Genomic DNA, 20,007 nt, shown 5'->3' with positions numbered 1-20,007 from the left:
TTTGTGTTGGCAAACAGCTCTCTATGCAGAGAGGTCTTGGCAGAGGTAGAGGTGGTGAGGGCAGTGCTGGGAGCCCAGCCCCTCTCTGAGCCCCTGCCCAGCTGACTCGTCTGTTGAAGTCTCCACCGTTCTTGTGGCTCCAGGTAGAGTTAGAGAGGGCCCAGCAGGAACTGGCCATTCTGAGAGCACTCTTTCCAACCACTAGTAAGGACATGCATAAGCTGGGGATTCGCTCTTTGTGTGGCCTCAAGAGGGAAGCTGATTGGCACAGTTTAAATGAAGACTTTGTATAGGAAGTGTTGCCCCTGGAGGTGTTTACCTTAGCAGAGGAGATTTAAGGGGCTTTGCACAGGCCCTGGAAGCACACAGGCGGTAGAGATGAGGACACCAGTCCCACAACCTGAAACTCTCCTGTCTGGACAGCAAGTGGCACCTTCTCTGTACCAGCCTTCTCTCCATGACCATCTCGCTAGACCCTAGCAATCGTCCCCCGCTACCAAACACGTTATTGCCTGAAAATTTTAAAAAAAACTATGCAGTGTGCTCAAGTGTTTTTCTTTTTATATCATTTCAAACAAGTTAACCTGGTGGCTTTTGCTTTTCGGTAGCACTCTTCTTCTAAAATCTTCATTCAGTTGGCCTGTGTGTGCCGCATATATCCATGTATTACTACCATGCATGCTACTCAAGTGCCAAAACACACTTTTAAGACTGAGACTTGATGCATTTTTAGGAAACAAAAATCTTTATTAAAAAAAATAACTTACAAATGGAGAGAACTCTCTGAAATGCGACTGTTCGTTGTGTGCACAGATTTGCAGTCCAGAACAGTTTTTTGTTTTTTTAAAATGTAACTTTACAATACTATTAACGTCACAAACTGCATTACAGAGCAGTTTTCGTTCCATATCCCGTGCCGGTACGAAACACCACACAGATATAAAATTATGGTAAATAAAACATTTCAGCCAAGACTGGCATATATTTATATATTTATATATATTTATATATATATATATAATTTCAGAACAGCTAACAATTAGTGTCATCCTTAGTCAAAACTGAAGTCAAGCTAACCTTAAAACTACAACACTCTGAATATATGTCAGCACTATGCCTCCCAAACAATATTTAAAATATATTTAACTTTCAAATACATTTATAAGGTACACCAATAGTGAGAAAATAAAGTCTTAAAATTTAAATACAAATCACCATATAAAAAATTCAGAAAACACAGAAAATCCTATCTTACAGAAGTCCAGGCAAGCCCGTCCTCAGCTGGCTCTGATGCACAGCACTGCTGTACGACACACCTCTGCCTGTTGCAAAACTGTCAGCACGTACAGCCAAACGACAGCCGCGTCGTCAAGAGAAAGAGAGAATGGATGCGGGGGGCACGTGCTCCCCTCTTCACGTTACTCAAGCATCAAGACCCGAAGCTACTTTGCTTTGCTCTAGAAAACCACAGGGCCCATCACCCTGTTCAAAAACAAGCAACCCCGTCCCAGAGCCTCTCCAGGGCGGATCATTTGGTGCTCTGCTCCAAGGCAGAGTACTCCGTTTCCGAGACTCTGGAGGCATCGATGAGCTTGGTGAGCCCGGTTTTGGCTGAGTATTTGAAGATGAAGGCCTTCATCAGCTCGTACCTGTAGTTGCGATTGATGAAGCTGTAGAGGACAGGGTTAACGCAGCAGTGCACCAGCGACAGGCACTGTGTGACGTGCAGGGCTGTGAAGAGGGCGTGCTCCAGCCGGCAGGTGAAAGGGATGTAGTGCAGGATCGAGAAGATGTCCAGCAGCACCGCCACGTGGTAGGGCAGCCAGCAGACGAGGAAGACCACCACGTAGGAGAAGATGATCTTCCGGCTGCTGTGCTTCTCCTGGTCACCTGACGCCGAGATGGCTCTGGCCAGCAGGAAGTAGAAGACAGCGATGACGGAAAAGGGAACGGCGAAGCCCAAGACCACAGAGACCAGCTCCATGCCGATCAGCCACTCCTTGATGCTGTGCTCAGGGTAGAAGGACCGGCAGTAGGTTTCATTGTTGGACGCAGACGTGACGGTCTTCAGGTAGTAGGTGTCTGGCAGAGACACGCAGAAGGCCAGCAGCCACACCAGGACGCAGACGACACGGCGTACCATCTTCTTCCTGCTGCTGGAGGTGTTGGTGAAGTAGGTGATGGAGAGGTAGCGGTCCACGCTCATGCACGTGAGGAAGAAGATGCTGCCGAAGAGGTTGATGGAGAAGATGAGGTGTGTGACCTTGCACGTGAGCTCCCCCATGGGCCACTGGTTGTGCTGCACGAGGCTGACCACCCAGACTGGGATGGTAAGGACAACCCACAGGTCGGCGATGGCCAGGTTCAGGATGTAGCAGTGCGTGTCGTAGCCTGTGGTCTTGGCCTGGATGTTCACCCAGACCACCACGGAGTTGGCAATCATGCCGATGACGAAGATGAAAATGTAAATGAAGGCGAGTGTGTAGAGCAGGACACTTTTGTTGGGCATGTTGGGGCACATCACCGTGTCCACCACGATGCAGTCGCTGCTGTTGCATGGCCAGCTGATGTCCGAGAAGTTCCCTGGCTCCGAGTAGTCGAAGACATGCAGATCCATCGTGCTGAGGGCGGGCAATCCAATGACCTACGAGAAAACCAAGCAAACAAAAAAGATGGAAGAGAAAAGTCACTTCATTAGGAAAAACTCCAGTTTCAGGCAAAATGCTTTTCCAAGGCCCTGATAGGCTCAGCGGTTTGGGTTTAGCTCTGTAATGTCTTTGCAACGAAGGGAGAAAAAAAAATCCATAATAAAACTCTCCAAAACAAAATAAAACATACTCGGAATCTAAATCCACGGGGTTCTCCAAGACAGAAACTGTGTTTGCTTTCTCCATCTTTTCATGGCTATGTTCTCAAGACACCGCCAGTCTGGCTGTGCCCAGGGTGTGAAATCAACACAGTACAGGGGCCAAAGAAACGTCAGGCAGCTGAGCCCCAGCCACCGCGATGCTGATGGCCTGCTCGCTCTCAGCAGGGGACGGTGGAGCCATTTTATCTACGTCCCCAAAGAATGGCAGGGTTGTCTGCTCCTGGCACCGCTGTATTACAAGTGTCCTGCTTTGGTGTCTTAATGAAAGCATTTCAAATCCTCCTCCAAATTTGCATTTAAAATGTGACTCAGCACTCTTTACTTTTCTGCTAAATTCACATGTAAACCTGCGTCTCAGGCAGCCCCAGTGTGCAGTCATAAAGCCTCCGGAAACACAGTGAGCCTACGCAAGGTGGCCCACAGCTTAACTGCGCCCCGAACCTGAAGACTCTGGGTTGACAGTGTGGTTTTCAATGAAGGGCAACCAACCAGCTGTCTCTAGCTCTGGGTCAGCACCTGTTTTTCCATTCCTTTATTTGTTCAACTGCTTCAAGAGCAAAGTGTGCCAAGACTCAAAGCACAAAAACCACCAACTGTTGCATTTCAGGAGGGCTGACAATTTTCCCAACTGTTTTCCCTGCTGACCTGAGGTGGGACCAACACTCTGTCACCATTTCACTGCCAGCCAGAATTCAGCCACAGGGTACCATTGTTATCTGGCAGTGATTTCTCCAGACAGACTGACAGTGGCTGTCTTCTACTGCCAGTCCGCCCATGGGAAGGCCCTGAAATCCCTCCAGGCCATGGTCCTGGGTCAGCAATTGGCCCTGCCTGAACCCCACTGTGAAATGAAAGCCTCAGCCCAGGGATGCAGTTGACAGTGACATAGTCGGGTGGATGCCCTTCCCCCTCACTTGTCCCAGGTGATGACTGGCCTAGGGTCAAGTCATTATTTACCAAGTTCATTTAAAGTGGATTCCAGGTTACATTTGAGAATTCCCTGGGGGATCAAGGATAACGGTCAGGGATCAATGTCCAGGTAGCTCGCTAGCAGTATGCAAAGCCACAGCTGGGAAGCTGCCCACGTCGAGATCAGACATTCCTGGGTTGGAATTCTGGCCGCTCTATTCATTAGCATTTACCTTAAGAGTTCATCTGTCTGCATCTGCCTCCCCAGGACAGCAGCACCTATCTCACAGATACCCTAAGAAGAAAAGGCCTAATTCAGAGCTTGGCCCTAGCCGATGCTCAGTAAAACGATGCTCAGTAAAACGTCTCCCGCTTCTCCCTCCCTGGCCAAGAAGAAAGAACCCTGGGGATTCTCCCACCTAAGGGGAGCGGTTTTTCCCTTTAGCAAAAAGCAGAACCTGGTTTAATTCTACTCCCCTTGAAAACTGGCTTTACTGGCTAAGTAATAAATATCCCCCGTGGAGGGAGACTCACAGGCTCACACAGAGACTGGGTTGTTTGATGGGTTTCTCCTTTGGGACAATATGAACAGAATCCCTGAAAAGTGAGAAATTGCGCGGCCTCGGCTCCACAGCCCCATCATTCACAGCAGAGGACCTCGCTTGAACCCCACTTAGCGGAGACTGTTGCAGGCTTCTGGGCACTTCCCTCTGCAGGATGTAAATCACCGTGGGGTCCCCTCCTGGTGACCTAACCTGACTCGGTGTCCTCCACGGCCGAGAGAAAGCGCTGGGCCTCCCATGACAGCCGCATCCCCTCCCCACTCTGAAAGCCCTTCATGGAGGGAACCACGCTGGTCCTGCAGCGGGAGGCCTGGTTGTCCTCAGAGTCACCCACTAGGAGGAATCAAGCCCTGTGACCACTGACTTATGACAAGTCCTGATGCCCAAGCATGGGAGGGTGCCCGTGGAGGTGAGCAAGGTCAAGGTCAGGACAGAAACTCAAAGTAGGAGGCTCGGCACACCTGTCCTAAGACGCAGCTCTAGAACTCCAAAAGGACGTAGGCCCAGCAGGGAGCTGAGGAAACCCTGGCCTGCCAGACTGCCCCCAGGGCGGACAGCCAGCCCCAGGCTGTGCCTTGAAGCTACTATCTCCACCTTCCCTTGGCCACCACCCAGAGCTGACGTTCCACTCTCCACCCTGTGATTCCAGGAGACAAGGATGTCACCTTTGCTCTCCCACATGGCTCTACTGCAGCCACCTTTTCCTTTGTCCCATTTGCATCATGGCTTGGTTTCCAAAACACTTTCACCTGTGATCTCATCTGACCCCAGAGTCCCGGGGAGCAGAAGAGCTTGAATGGAGGACGGCCCCACAGCTGGGCAGCAGCAGGGACAGCAGCTGGGTCCAAAGGGCAGCTCGGCTGGTGCCTGGCTTGGGCTCCCTGCTCTGTCCCCACTGGCACAGCCACTCAGCAGAAGCTGCCATAAATCCTGGGGTTTGGGCCATTCACAGGGGCTAGAAAGAAATGACCCTCAGTCTTTGTTCGCCAGAACTTGGATCCCGAATCCGCCCCACCTCTCTCCCCCACCATGGTGACAGTCCTCTGGCTCAGGTCTTACTCGGCCTCCAGTGTAGAAACATGTCAGGTGCCGGCTGGCCAGGTGCCTGGCCACTGCTCGGCATGGACGGCCCCTGCGGGAGGCCAGGTCACTCAGTGAGAAGACGCCTGGTTCCCACACCTCCAGTGTGTCCTTCCTTCCAGTTCCTCCATTCTTAGCACAAAACAGACACTCACCCGCTTTGAGCTACCAGCAGCCTTCAGTATTCTTAGAGCTCAGAGTGGGACTGAGAGGTGGAAAAGGGCTCAGAGACCCCCATCCAGTCCTTGGCTTTCTACCTCTGCCTCTTTGGGCAAAGAAAATTTGATTTAGGGGCCACTGGTCCTCTGAGTCAAAAATAGTATTTCTGAGATAGGCCCTTCCCCGCTCGGCCGTCCTCCCCTTTCCTTGCTTCTCCCCTCCTGGGTGGCACAGCGGGAAACTTCCAAAGAGGGTGTGGCTGTTGCTGCCCAAGGGCTGAATGAGAGAGCAAAGGCTGGAGCTCCTCACTGCCCCACCGATCACCGGCCACCCATCATCAGTCACCAATCCCCGATCACCAATCCTCAATCACTAACCAGCCCAAGGAACAGCAGCCCACACTGGGACTGGCCAGGAAACGAAGTCAGAGCCCCATACCCTGATCACCTGCTTTCCTCTAGGGGCCTGGACCAGCCTCTTCCTTCCCATCACCAAAGGCTCCAGTGGTCAGATAAAGGAAGGAAAGTATAGCGAAAAGGGAGATTAAGCAGACAGTGCAGTCATCAAGTCCTCTGCAAATTTAAATGGGAGCTAAAGAAAACAAACAACAACAACAAAAAAAAAGTGTCATACAATAGCTCAGCCTTTCGTCATTTCGGTATTTTTCATGCATTAGGTTTCAGAAACAAGGGCTGTCTCCAGAAAACAGATTATTATTTGACAAAGACAATCAATCCCCTTATTCAAAATAGGGAACTGCCACGTAACATGGAATGTGGTCTGCGACAAAGGCTCTGGCCGCCCCAGCCTGCGTGCAGGACGTTTAGGGTGGGCAGGGCCCACTTGCATTGAATACCATTCACTGATGGTGTGCGTCCGCCACTGGAGCAAAGAATCTTCCTAAATTACCTGCTTAGACCTTAACAAGTGACACTCTCAGAATCCCTGATAGGAACAAAGGCTTCATAGGGCAAACTATGAAATGTGTACCCAGGGCCCCTGGTTCCCAAAGGCCTGGTGACAAAGCTCCCTGCAAAATCTGAAAGTGGAGAGAGGGAGGGAGGCCTCTAATGAACCCCCAGAGGGCCCTACACAGAAATCACAGGTCCCCTCAAGCAAAAGCAGGGGATTACCTCATCCCATACAGAAAGAGCTGATTGCATTCCGCACAGATCTGGATGGGCCAGCCCTTGGGTCCTTGTATACATTCTTAATGCCTCTCAGCCTGTGCCGGGTCTGTTGACGCTGGGAAGCTGGGACAGCCGATAGCCACAGGGTCTGAAGGAGACATTCCACTTAGACCAGTCACCCTCTGCTGGAATCAACCAGCAATTCCATTCCCGCTTGAGGCCAGGGTCTAAGAACCATTTCTGGGTGTGAATCAAACCTGCCCACTGACTGGGTTTCTATGGCCTCCGTGCCCACGCCGGGGCAGGCCGGGGAATGAGACCCACTTCCGACACTCAGGTTCTAAGGTTTCTGCATAAAAGATTCCAGGGGGAAGGAAGGGGAGGGAGTGCAGAACAAAAGACGTTTCTTTCCAGTTCTGTGATGATACAAATTCACACATTTCTCTCCTCAAAATATTCATGTGTCTCCAAATGTACACAAGATGTTTTTTAAAGCAGTATTTATTTACGAGCAAACACTGGAGACAACATAAATGTCTTTCAACAGAGGCATGACTCAGTAAAGCCTGGGTCTCTGCCATCTGGAATATAATACAGCTGTGAGAGGGAGGCCTCCCTTCATCCACAGGGAGAGTTACGGCATGCTGTTCAGTGAAAGACAATGCGCAGACGCACACACACACACAGCACAATCCCAGCTATGCAGAAAGACACACAAAAATTACACTTATGTATTTTTATATGTAAATACATGTGCACAAAGGCATAGAAAAAGACCTGCAGTAAGTATGAAACTTGGGGCCGGGAGGGTAGGAGGAGGGAACAAAAGGAGATGTGTAGTTTTTACTCTTTAAACTCCTGTGTTATTTGAAATTTGACATCAAGAATTATGTAAATTTTCTTAAAGGGAGGAATGGTCCGCAAACAATCGAGGTTCATGTTCCATTTTCCTGGACCACAGCGACCCAAGGGAGAACGAAAAGCAGTGAACGTCAGCTTTCATTCCCTTTTTCCCAGCGCCTGCTCTGTTTTATCTCATTCATTCCTTCGTACAGGGGTCACCTTTTTAGCGGCCCTGTCGCACGTTGCAGTGACAGGGAGAGAACTTCCCTGTAGCCGGCAGTGGCGAGCACCTGTCCAGCCCTGCATCCCTTCCAGCCTATGGCCGGCAAAGGGACTCCTCTGTCACTCACAGCCCAGATGGGGCTCCTCTTGTCAACTGCAGGACTTTTCCCGGAGATTCACCTCTCGTTTCTGGGATTTTTTTATTCATCAACCAAGTATCCTTGACAACGACCGTGCTGCGGCAAGCAGCCTGGGGTATTCAGCTGCATCCAAATGGTCTCCCTGGGCTCACTCTGCAAGCTGAGGGTGAAGCCAGAATTAGAAGCACTCAGGTTTAGAGCCTCCATGGGTGGTGGCTAAGTATGCAATCAGCATGTCCTCACGCTGGTTAGTTCCTTCCAGAGAATGCCACATGTTCAGGCACCCAGCCAGTGTTCCCCCAAACTCCCTTTCATATGTTTGCAGTCTCCAATCACAAACTCTTCCCCACTGATGCCCTCTGCCCTTCTGATTCTCCCACCTTCTCCTGGCCGCACACCGCACAGCTCTATTCTGGAATGTCTTTTGTACCATGACGTTGTTCACGTTTCTTGCCCCTCCACCTCATTCCTACCAAGCCCCGAAGCCCCCACCAAGTCTTCTGTAACTTTATGTAGCTACAGCGCTACAGCTATACAGCTACAGCTGTACACAGTAGGTGCTCAATGAGCCAGCAGTTAATCATGGTCCACCGAGACCCACGACCGTGGCCAGCAGCGGAGACGGGCGTCCAGGAGAGACTTTTCTGAAATCGTCACCGAGCTGGTGTTGGCGGACTGAGCCTCTTGTTCGAGGAGGCACTGCTCTGGGGCACGTGAGGACAACAGATCAGAAACGTCTCCCCGCAATCCCCGAGACCCCCCCCCCGGCTAACTGGGAAGGCGCGCAGGCCCATCATGCCCCTTCAGCAGGAAGATGAGGGGTTTCTACTCTGGTGGCTTATGGGGCCTTCAAGGAGGTAGCGGTGATCAAGGATGTTCCAGGAAGGTACAGCCACGGGTAGAGTCACCCAGCTTGGCTGAGGCAAGGACTCTCCACAGAGAGCAGATGGAGGTAAGGGTTGGGCCTTAAAGGGTGGGCAAGGAATGTGGCCTGGGCTTATCCACGCAGGAACCAGGAAGGTCTAGAGTAAGGCCATGGCTTTGGGGCAGAGGAAGCTTTGAGAATGGAGGTAATACGAACCCCACAGGCGGCTTTGCAGTGGGGTGCTCTGGTAGCTGGGTGCAGACCAGGCTGCTACACACACGTCACTCCTCTACAGTGGCACAGATAAGATAACCCAGGCCAGGCCTGGGGCCCCAGGACCAGCTCCCAAACGAGGGGCCCTCTGGCCCTCTGGGCCCTGCAGGACCTCTGCCTCCTTCACTGGCTTTCTGCAGTTTGAGACCTGTGTCCTACAAAGGAATTTCATGAAGAAACTCGGTATTGTCCCAGACAAGAGCTGGGACAGTGGCCCTCACTGTTTGCACACCTGGCAACTGAGGCCAGGCCAGGTGAAGAGACTGGGTTATGGCAGGCTTGTGGCTAAGAACAGAGTTCTCTTCCCCTTTCCAACATCTCCAGGGACTCTCCAGCGGGAGTCACGCTACAAAAGCAAACGCTCTGGTCTCTTTGAGCAGGTAACACCTCTTCCACCAGGCTAGCCCCGGCTTACGCTGAGCCTGGAAGTTAGATCAGGAGAATCCACACTACCTCCGAAGAACCATTAGGCAACTGCGCATCACTGAGTGGGGGATGTGTGTGTGCATGTGTGTGTCTCTGTGTGTTTTTAACCAATGCTACATCACATCTATGGGGAAACCAACCAAGTAACCTAGGGGAGAAACCCACGGAAGCTTCGGCCCAGGCAGACTCTCTGTGACTATCCGCTAGGGCTGATAGCAGAATGGAGAGCTGTCTGTCACCTCTGCTGCCAGCAATGGGAAACAGTCTCAACTGCACATTCACTAGTGACCGTGAGTGATCTTATTTTATGCAAGTACGTACCTGCTTTGAATTGCTTGAGAACTCAAAAAACAGTAACTACAGAAAACTCTATACCCTGATTCAGATACAGTCCACCTCTTCTCAGGGTCCTTAGACATACTTCACATGAACACGTGGGGCATCCTCGTCCACTTTAAGGATTTGGTGGATCAAATAAATCCCACATCCAGAAACCTGATCTGGTCTATTGTGCTCAGCTGCCCGACAGGGAAGCAAAGCTATACCCACAAGAGCAGGTCCAGAGATTCCCACGTCACAAATGCTGCCGTCTGGGCTGGCCCACTGTAATCAGAGCCCTGATTCCCACCCAGCTTAGGACAAGGACGAGGCAGTGGGAGGTCAGCCAGGCTAGGAGAGCCTCCTCACCCCCCCGCCCTCAGCCAGACACAATGGGTTTCCCAGGAGGATGCTGTGCAAACTTAGGCTCTGCATATACAACTGAGGGAGGATGCCCACATATCTGTTATAGCAGGAAGAGCAAATTACGCTTACTATCTGGCTGACCCAGCCTTCAAAACGCAAAGTCCCCCACGCTGCCCTGGGCTCGTTATCTGTCCCTTTGCCGACAGCGGTTCAAGGCCACCTGAGATAGTCTCAGCCCCCCTCCGCCTTTTCAGTGCCTGGAACAAAACGCAGTCTGCTTCCAAAACTACCTGTGGCTCTTTAAAATTGTCACCATAAAATGGTGCAATTCCCTGATCACTTTAATATCGAAGCAATAATGCCTTTTTTTCCCACTTCCAAATTAGTAGATAAAAGCATCAAATATTCCCTGCAGGAAACCATCAAGTATTCAAAATCAAGAACAGCCCCTGCACCCCTCCTTGTCCTGATCTGTCTATTTCTGGCTTGCTCGCTTTTATTTCAACAGAAAATATGTGTCCTGGAGCTTTGTCTTTTCTTTCCTGGACTTTAATAACACTTGACATGACACAATCTTTAGTTTCTTTCTAAATTATACCTACACACATGCAATCCAATTGAAGGCATTTTAATACTGTTCTTGCTTCTAAGAGTAAAACTAAGTTCTTCGGTTGCTTGGTTTAAAGGTACAAATGCCTTCTGGCCCCAAATTCCCCTCATGTTGTACAAAATCACTGAGAAAAATCTAAAGTTTTGCAATCTTTGACGTCTTTTTCTTTCCCCTCGGTTACTCTTAAGGTTTATAGAGTGACTGCCCTTCAGCCTCAGGTTTGAGTAACTTCAACCAATTTCCCTCACATCGACTTGAAAACAGGAGCTCTCTCCTCAAATGATCCACACAAAAAGCCACTGTTCCTGATTAAGTAGGGTTTTTTGTTTTGGGGTTTTTTTGTGTGTTTTGTGTTTTTTTTTTTTTTTTTTTCATTCAGAAAGCCTATACTTGGCCTGTTCTGGGCCTGATTAAAAATCATAATACCTTCTCAACGCTTCAACGACTTGCTGTTCATACGGAGGAAACACCCCCCCAAAGTCGTGTGTGTGCTGCACAGGCATGCTGCCTTGGCGATACTTTATGGAACTTTTTTAAAACGGCGACTGCAACATCTGCCCCTTAAAAGAAAAAGGCTGATAGGCAGCAAACTACAGCCATTTCTCCATTTTCCTTTGCTTTCCCATCCCCCATCCTGGGCAGCTTCCCCCTCCCCCCAATCTCCTGGAGGTTGTGGCATTAAGCTCTGCAGTTGTATGCACATTCAAGTGTTTATGGCAGAGACTGGGGAAAAAAGAGCAAATTGTTTCCAAGCTAGAGCTCCCATGTGCAACTTTGCTTTAGAAAAAGGCTTTCCATCTGGGGAAAGCTCATATTCTGATGAAAGAAGGACGAGCAGTTTATTCATTTGAAATCTATGGAAAGTTAAAGCACAGAAACCAGCAGCCTCCACTTTCTTTGCTAGGAGTGCCTAGCTGATGTCTACATTTTTCCTGGAATAAATAAAGGGACACTAAAGGCAGCATCTGCCTTTAAAAAAGAAAAGAACAAAGTGACCATGTTGAGACGTTGCAGACTGAAATTTCAGGGGATGTCACTGCACCAAATACGTTCAAAGGGCTGTAAACCAGTTAAGGAAGCTCTCTCCCACTTTTGAAAAACTAAGTAATCCTGTTGTGAGCAAAAGGAAAGAAAGAAAGACAGAAAGAGGAAGAGAGAAAGAGAGACAGCCAGTCTGACTTTTACAACTTCTCATTCTCCCTGGAAGTTACAAGTCTTGGCTAACCACCCATTCCTGACCTCACTCCAAAGTTCCCTCAGCCACTCCTTGAATCTTTGCACATGCCAACAAAATTGAACAAAATCCACATTTTACCTGAAGAGTATATTTAAATTGCAAAATAGTAGACTTGTGTGTGTGCTTCCCTCCCGCCCCCCCCCCCAACAATTGAAGTTGGACTTAACACCTTCTAAGAGAACAGTACTCAGATTAGCAAGCGTGCCATCAAGAGAAGAGAAGACCGGGCTGTATTTAACATTCACGTTTATAGCTTCCGGACTTACAGACTCTGGTAAATCCCCCAAAGTACTGAATTCAAATACATCTTGGACTCACAAAGATTCTCAGCAGTTTTCTGCTCCATTAAGGATGCCTCTTCATAAAGTGTTCATCGTTCTGGAATTACGTATTTACTGCCAATTTTATCTGTTTCCAAACTGATATACTAGAAGCAAAACAGGTAAACAGGGGGTGCCAAGCTAATCCCCATGCCAAATTGGTCAGGCAGAATGGATAGTCTGTGTTCTTGCAAAGTTCCCCTGCTTACTGGAGCTTAAATAGCCACACAGCAAATAAATACCAGATTCCTAAATACACAAGGAAATTTCCTTCTGCAAGTGAGTTAAGAAAATTGCCCTTTGCTTTCTGAAGCGAAAGGTGAAGCCCTCCGAATTAGCAAAAGCACTTTGCAATGCAGCTACGTACAGCCTGGGTTTTTAGAAACCAGACCCGCAGACTCAAAAGCACCCATCTCAGCGATTTGAAAGAAGTCCTTTGAAAAAGACTCCTTGGCTTAAGAGCAGAAGCCATGCCTTCTTTCCAAGCAGAGCTGCTGCCCCAGCACTGTTTCCTTACCTCTGGGCTGGCTCGGCTGGCTGAGCTCGCTCGCCTTCCTGGCTGTGCTGTGCGCTGGCTCCCTTAGTGCTGAGCAGTTTGCAACAACTGTGAGCTCTGCTGGCTGCAGACTTGCATTATATACACTGCAGAAAAGAGCCTCTCGCCTCTAGATGGCAGCTTTGTAACCCACATCTCTCTCTCCCCCGTGCCACCCCCATCCCACAGGCAGACACACACACACACAAACACACACACAGAACACACCCCTCTTGTAAACCTCACTAGTCTGTTGTTTCCTGCACAAGCGCACTCTTGGGAAACCCCAGCCTTCTTTCATTTGCAAAATCTGATGAAGCCACAAAGTCCGAACCCCATTGGGGAAAACGTCAGCCAAAGAAAAACTGTCAAGAAACTCTAGTGCTTGGCAAAATCATCAAATATTTATCTGGTCTCAGGTATATCTTGAATAATCCCATTAACACCAAGAGTTCCTGCGAATGCCTCTTCGCTCTAGGGAGGACTTTGTTCCCAAGACAAATTACTCTGAACTTCTGAACTTCGGTGTTGATTTGCTAAGCCTGGGTTTTCTTTGCTAATTCCTCCAAAACAGAAGTAACAGTTTTGGTATGACCAATGAGTCGATACCACACCGTATATCCCCAAAGTGGGGAAAAAGAGTCTTTATAATAGATTATACTTGAATACTTTTATTTGTAAAGGACTTCAGGTACAAAATCCTTGAGACTCTAATCAAGATAGTATTCCACAGTGTCTGCCCAGTGCCAGACACGCATTAAGAAGATAATAAATGCCTTTCGATAATGTCTTTTTCTGAGATGAGTTTGGCAAACACTTTACTACAATTATTGAAATCTACATTCTTATTTGGAAGCGTATTCCTAAAGTTCCCCCCGTGGGAGGAATTCAACCTAAAAATGTGATCCAGGCGATACTCATCTCTAATGCCCCATTTACAAAAATCACCCATACGACAGGGACCCAAAGGCCACCCGCCAGCCCGTCCTCATGTGCAATGCTCTGGCTTTCGTATTGCTTTCTCATCTCCTGGAGTTCTTTAAGAGCGGCTCAAGTGGAGTGTGTGAAGGCACCAGCTGTATTCACGCCTTCTCCAGAGCTAAAACTTTGAGATTCTTTTTATACTTCTACTAAAAATAACAGCAGAAGCTCGGTCCCAGCGCTGAATCTGGGGGACTGGGAGGTCAAAGTCTCACGTGGCTAGAAAGTCTCAGTGTGGAGAAAGCCCTTAACAAAAGAAATATTTTGTTTAGATAAAAGCTTCACATTTTTCTCCTGAACTGGCTGCCCAGCGGGAGGCGAGGCGCACACCTGCTCTCCGGGGGCCTCTGGAGGGGTCGCCCTGGGGCCGGCCTTTCCCAGCCCGAGCGCAGCGTCGCGCCACCGCCTCTGCAGAGCGGCGCAATCACTCTTCGTGTCACATCGGCCCCGAGCACATCTCCAGGCTCGCCAGAGATGCTGGAAAGGAAAACTGCGAGCGGCTACGACTACCCACACCCAAGATCTAGGCAAGACCTCGACCCTCCACAGCATACGTGTACTGACTTTTTCCGTCCTGTTTCCTTCTTGTGGGGGACCCTGTGTCTGAACCTGCTGGAAATGTACTGGGATCCCCTCTGGACAGAGGCTCGGTTTCCGCTTTCTGTGGCTGTGGCGGTGACTCCAGGGCCTGTCCTTCAGAGAACGCGCTCCGCATTGCAGAGCCGGCGCGCCCGGTGGAAACACAGAGTGGGTGTGAATCTGTTCTGAGCTAAGTGTGCTGTCGCTGGAAGAAAGGCCACATGGACGGGGGACCCCTGACAGGATGCAGTTGCTAACGTTCTCCATTTTCCTTTGCTTTCCCACCCCCATCCTGGGCAGCTTCCCCCTCTCCCCAATCTCCTGGAGGTTGTGGCATTAAGCTCTGCAGTTATATGCACATTCAAGTGTTTATGGCAGAGACTGGGGAAAAAAGAGCAAATTGTTTCCAAGCTAGAGGAAGGAAAACGCAACGCAGTTTTTTTTGAAAAGGAGAACCCACTTCGTGCGTCCGGGGCCCGCCCTCGCTCCGGGGCCAGAATCCACAAGGCCGCCTTGCAGCAGCCTGCGCCCTGCCCCGCCAGCGCCGGCCCCGCGCCTACCCACGGTCTGAACCCAGCTCCGCACCCACGCACGGCCCCGTGCTCTCCTACAGCCCCACGCCCTGCCCTGCCAGCCCCGGCCCCGCGCCCACCCAGGGCCCGCACCCAGCCCCGCACCCACGCACGGCCCCGCGCCCATACTTGTTCCGCACTCACGCACGGCCGGGCACCCGACCCAGGAGCCTGAGAGGATTCGGGCCCCGGGGTCACCGCCCTCGCCCTTTGACGTTCCCCACCCGTCCCCTAGTTCCGCCGGGCGGGGCTGCGGGAGGCTTCCAGACTGGGAGGGGCGGACCAAGTGCCTGCGAGGAATGGGGCGGGGTGGGTCGGGAATCCTGGGCAGGCTCGCACCCTGGGAGGAGGAGCTGGGTGCTTGGGGCCTGAACTTTGCTGTCTCCTTGGGCCTCCCACTCAGTCCCAGAAAACAGTCCTGGGGGAAAACGAGAGGGTAAGCAAGCAGGGCTTTTTAAGAAAACGAGATTCAATTGCCCTAGGACCTAAAAGGTCTCTTTCAAAGTTTTGAAGAGTGTCCCTGTTTTGGAAGTTTGTGTTTTCAGTGTAAGGGCAGAACTCCACCTCCGTCCTCTAGGGGTCCCGGCTGGGTCCGAGAATTAAATTGACACAAGATAGATGAATAGGAGGAAAGCACACGGCAAGTTTCACGCGGCATGGGAGCCCTCATAAAGAAATGCAGACCCGGCCAGGCGTGGTGGCTCACGCCTGTAATCCCAGCACTTTGGGAGGCCGAGGCAGGCGGATCGCGAGGTCAGGAGTTCGAGACCAGCCGGGTCAACATGGTGAAACCTCATCTCTACTAAAAATAAAAAAATTAGCGGGGCGCGGTAGCGCGCGCCTGTAATCCCACCTACTCGGGAGGCAGGTGAATTGCTTGAACCCGGGAGGCGGAGGTTGTAGTGAGTCGAGATTGCTCCATTGCACTCCAGCCTGGGCTACAGAGCGAGACTCTGTCAAAAGAAAAAAAAAGAAAAAAAGAGAGAATGAGAAAGAAACGAGACTCCGTCAGAAAGAAAGAAAGAAGAAAGAAAGAAAGGAAGGAAGGAAGGAAGGAAGGAGAAAGAGAGAGAGAGAAAGAAAGGAAAGAAAGAAAGAAAGACCCAAGCAAAGAAAGCAAGAAAAAGAAAGAAAGCAAGAAAAAGAAAGAAAGCAAGAAAAAGAAAGAAAGAAAGAAAGAAAGAAAGAAAGAAAGAAAGAAAGAAAGAAAGAAAGAAAGAAAGAAAGAAATTGCACGCCCGAGCAAAGAAGAAGGAAGGAAGAAAAGAAGGAAGGGAGGGAGGGAGGGCAGACCCGAGCAAGCAGTTGGCATCCACTACTTAAATACTGGATTGAACAGATAAGAAAAAACTTTGAAAATGTGACTACAAAGATTAGAGTGACTCTAACGAGGTCTGTGCAGTATTCTTTAGGTGGCAGCTTCTAGTCCTAAGGATAAGGATGCTGTCTTTCCTTCTGGTATGGGGAGAGTGATCTTGCACCTGCTGTTTTTCAAGTGCCTTTCACTTAAACAGTTACCATGCCAGAATGCATATTCTAACCTTTTTAATAAGGTCCTACATAATGGTTCCTTTGGGTAGGAATGTGTTTGGTGGCACCTAATAGAAAACTCAGAGAAGGCACGAACAGGACGCTGTCCCTACAGCTGTCCCAGCTGACCCAGAACTCAAAGTTCCTGGATGTTTTGCTACCCCTGAGTGCCTGTTGGAAAAGGGTCAGGAGGGGTTTTCAGCTAAGCTCCTTCCTCCCTCCCTGTCTGTTATCTGCACCTGGGGTTGTGCACCCCACAGGGCAGGCGGTCAGCTCTCTCTGCTCTGGGATCTGCTTTGCCTGTAGATGTGGGACCACCAAGCTTCTTCCTGAAACCGCACCTGACTTAAAAGTGCGAGGGGCCCGGCGCGGTGGCTCAAGCCTGTAATCCCAGCACTTTGGGAGGCCGAGACGGGCGGATCACGAGGTCAGGAGATCGAGACCATCCTGGCTAACACGGTGAAACCCCGTCTCTATTAAGAAATACAAAAAAAAACTAGCCGGGCGAGGTGGCGGGCGCCTGTAGTCCCAGCTACTCGGGAGGCTGAGGCCGGAGAATGGCGTGAACCCGGGAGGCGGAGCTTGCAGTGAGCTGAGATCCGGCCACTGCACTCCAGCCTGGGTGACAGAGCGAGACTCCGTCTCAAAAAAAAAAAAAAAAAAAAAAAAGTGCGAGGATCCTGGTGGGCCAGAGCGGCGGCAGGTAAGGTCTCTGCTCTGGGAGCCCCATTAGGGTAGAGACAGTGCAGTTATGGTGACTGTGATATGACCCCAGAGAGGCCCAACTGCGCCACTGGCCTGAGGACAAGGCGTTCGTCATTCTTGGAGTTGTGACCCTGGGAAGAAGCTTCATTATCTAGTAGCTGGGTATGGCAGGAGTCATTTCAGCTGGGACTGGACCTTCCCGCAGAATAAGAGCAACACCAAGCCCCTTCTGCAGGGCGAGGGCCTAAAAGCAAAGTCAGCCCCTCAACTCAAGGGAATTGGGTTCCTCTGTCCAGACAACCTGGCTTGGAACCCTGATATATACACACTGTAGGGGTGGGAAGAGTCTACCTCCATCCTCTTAGGATCCCATCTGGGTCCAAGAATTTAATCCACATAAGATAGATGAAGAGAAGAAAAAAATACAAACTTCACGCAGCACAGGAGCCTCATAAAGAAATGAAGGCCCCAAAGAAGTAGCTGAAGTCAGTTACTTATGTAGTGGATTGGACAGAGAAGAGTTCGTTGTGAAGAAGCCACTAAAGTATGTGGAGAGGCTTAAAAGATGAGAGTTATTTTTAACAAGATCTGTACAGAATTCTCTCAGTTTCAACTTTGACTATATAAAAATGTTGCATCATCTAGGGAGGGCATCTTTCATATAGGAATTTCACCCTCTGCTTTTAAGAAACAGCAGGAAGGTCAAAGTCATCTTGTTGCACCTGCTGTTTTTAAAGTGTCGAACTTAAGTCAATATGCTGGAATCACATATTTTAACCTCTTCAACACCATGTCTCCTCAGATAACAGCCTCTTTGAGTGTTAGGTTCTTATCTTTAATAATTATAATAGAACCTCCTATTCTAACTGGGTGCTTGTCCGGATTAAATGAGAAGGTACACATGAATGGTACCTTACAACTACCTAGAATGGCTATTTCTCTTCCTCCTCTCTCCTCTGTCCCCAGCCAAATTCCAGTGATACCATACATTTTTAAAGGAATGCAACAGATGTATATCCCAAGGCTTGACAACATTTTTTTGAACTCTCTGATGAAGTTTAGAAAGGTTTAATAGTCATAGGTAAATCTGAGTGTTCACTGTTTTCCCATCTTTCTGTTAAGTATGTTGCCTATCTTCTTTCATTTAATCTTCAGAGCAGCCATAAAGGTGGCACTGTCTTTGTCCCACTTTTGTAATTGAGGAAACTGAGACCCAGAGAGAGTAGGTGACCTTCCTAAGGGTGGCTATGACTGAATAGCAATTGGCATTCCAACCCAAGTGTGCCTGATGCTCTTACCTAGTACCACAGAAAAAAACATATCATTAAAAGAAAAAGAAAAACAATTGTAGAAACCTATAGCAGGGGTGTTAAGTCCTAAGACTGCAGACTTTTTTAAGTCTTAAAAGCAGACCCTAAGTTAAGAGTTCAGGGACAACTGATTTATTAAGGAAGTGCTTTCAGAAAAAAAAAAAAAAAAAAAAAAAAAAACTAGGAAGGAAAATAGAAAAGGACAACCAAGGGTATGATTTCTGGCTAAATCCCAGCCTCAGTGTGATCCCCATGGCTCTCTGAGCCTGAATGACACCCTGAGTTTGCCCCTGTTACCAGACAGAAGGTCTTGACTGAGTCATTCAGGTTCTTAGCACATTGAACAAATAATTGAACAAAATGCACAAAGCAACAAAAGAATGAAGCAACAAAAGCACAAATGTATTGAGCGAAAGTACACTCCACAGAGTGGGAGCAGGATCCATCAGGCGGCTCAAAAGCCCCAGTTGCAATGTTCTTTAGGGTTTTTATTAAACTAGAAGGATTTGGTAACACCCCTAGGTACCCTTTAGAGGCCTCCAATAGAGGCCTCCAACTGGTTACACCTTCTGCGAATGAAGGATTGGCCTGTGACCAATCAGGCTGAAGTGAAGGCTTGGCCTCTGACCAATCAGAGGCATTTCCCGAGAGGGGGTTTTGTAGAGGGAGGGGCCTCTGGCCCCCTGTCACATGGGCATGGAGAGGTGGAGTTTTCCTTTCAGTCCAGTTCCAAGAAGTCAGAAGCTAGTGGGTCTTAGGCTGCCTGTCTCCAGACCCTATTCTTCTGCCTCACCCCAGCTGCTGTCACAGGGGCTGGGGTTTCATACCCCTACATCCTCCAACTACCAGATTAGGGCTGCTGGGTGGTAGGAGGGAGAGTGCAGCCCCTCAGGTACTTCCTGATCACAGCCTGTGTGGGCACAGTGGATCCAGTAACCCACCTACAGACAGTCTCTCAAGGGTTAGTTCCAGTCACAAGCCTGGGCAGTAAACCCACATTAACGGTGAAGGAGGGGCACATCAGAACCTAAGGGGGTCCCTGCATCTGGGAGCAGCACCACCAGTATCCACCGCACTAGGTGTCTATGGCATCTATTGTGTCAATTTTCACCAAAGTAAAGGAGTGTTCTCTAATTAACCCTCAGACCACTTTGCTTCTACCTCAGGGCCTTTGCACCTGACATTCCTGCTTCCTGGAATTCTCTTTCTGGCCTGTTATATGGCCACCTGCTTCTCATTTTTTTGATGCAGACTTTAATATAATGACTTTAGAAAACCTTCTTTCGCCATTCTATCCAAAGAATGTTCCCATCCTAGTTACTTTCTTGTTATCCTATTTTTTCATGGCACTTACTACCATCCAAAGGTATCAGCACACTATCTATCTTCTCCACAACTGGAGTATAAATCCCTAGTGGACAAGAACATTTCTATTCTATTCATTTCTGCATCCCTGTTTCCACAC

The 20,007-nt window shown here is 49.4% G+C and overlaps 1 protein-coding gene across 3 annotated transcripts; it reads right to left on the bottom strand.

Annotated features, from left to right (window-relative positions):
- Positions 1–726: 726 nt before the first annotated feature.
- Positions 727–15,276, bottom strand: ACKR3 (atypical chemokine receptor 3). Of its 3 annotated transcripts, XM_077956104.1 has the most exons (3): positions 6,714–12,938; positions 6,028–6,171; positions 727–2,644 (listed from the first exon to the last, which is right to left on the bottom strand). In XM_077956104.1, the coding sequence occupies exons 2-3, from the start codon at positions 6,067–6,069 to the stop codon at positions 1,529–1,531; spliced, it is 1,158 nt and encodes a 385-aa protein (XP_077812230.1). In that variant the 5' UTR covers positions 6,070–6,171; positions 6,714–12,938; the 3' UTR covers positions 727–1,528.
- Positions 15,277–20,007: the final 4,731 nt, after the last annotated feature.

Source organism: Macaca mulatta, chromosome 12 (assembly GCF_049350105.2).
Source record: "Macaca mulatta isolate MMU2019108-1 chromosome 12, T2T-MMU8v2.0, whole genome shotgun sequence".
Classification (NCBI taxonomy): domain Eukaryota; kingdom Metazoa; phylum Chordata; class Mammalia; order Primates; family Cercopithecidae; genus Macaca; species Macaca mulatta.
The sequence above is the reverse complement of the archived record's forward strand: the minus strand, read 5'-3'. Positions and strand labels throughout refer to the sequence as shown.

Excerpts from the sequence above, each read along its gene's own strand:
- ACKR3 (XM_077956104.1), bottom strand. The coding sequence starts at position 6,069 with ATGGGAAGGAAGAGGCTGGTCCAGGCCCCTAGAGGAAAGCAG. Across the intron at positions 2,645-6,027 it reads AGGCCCCTAGAGGAAAGCAG|GTCATTGGATTGCCCGCCCT; the intron begins GTGATCAGGGTA and ends GTTTTCTCGTAG.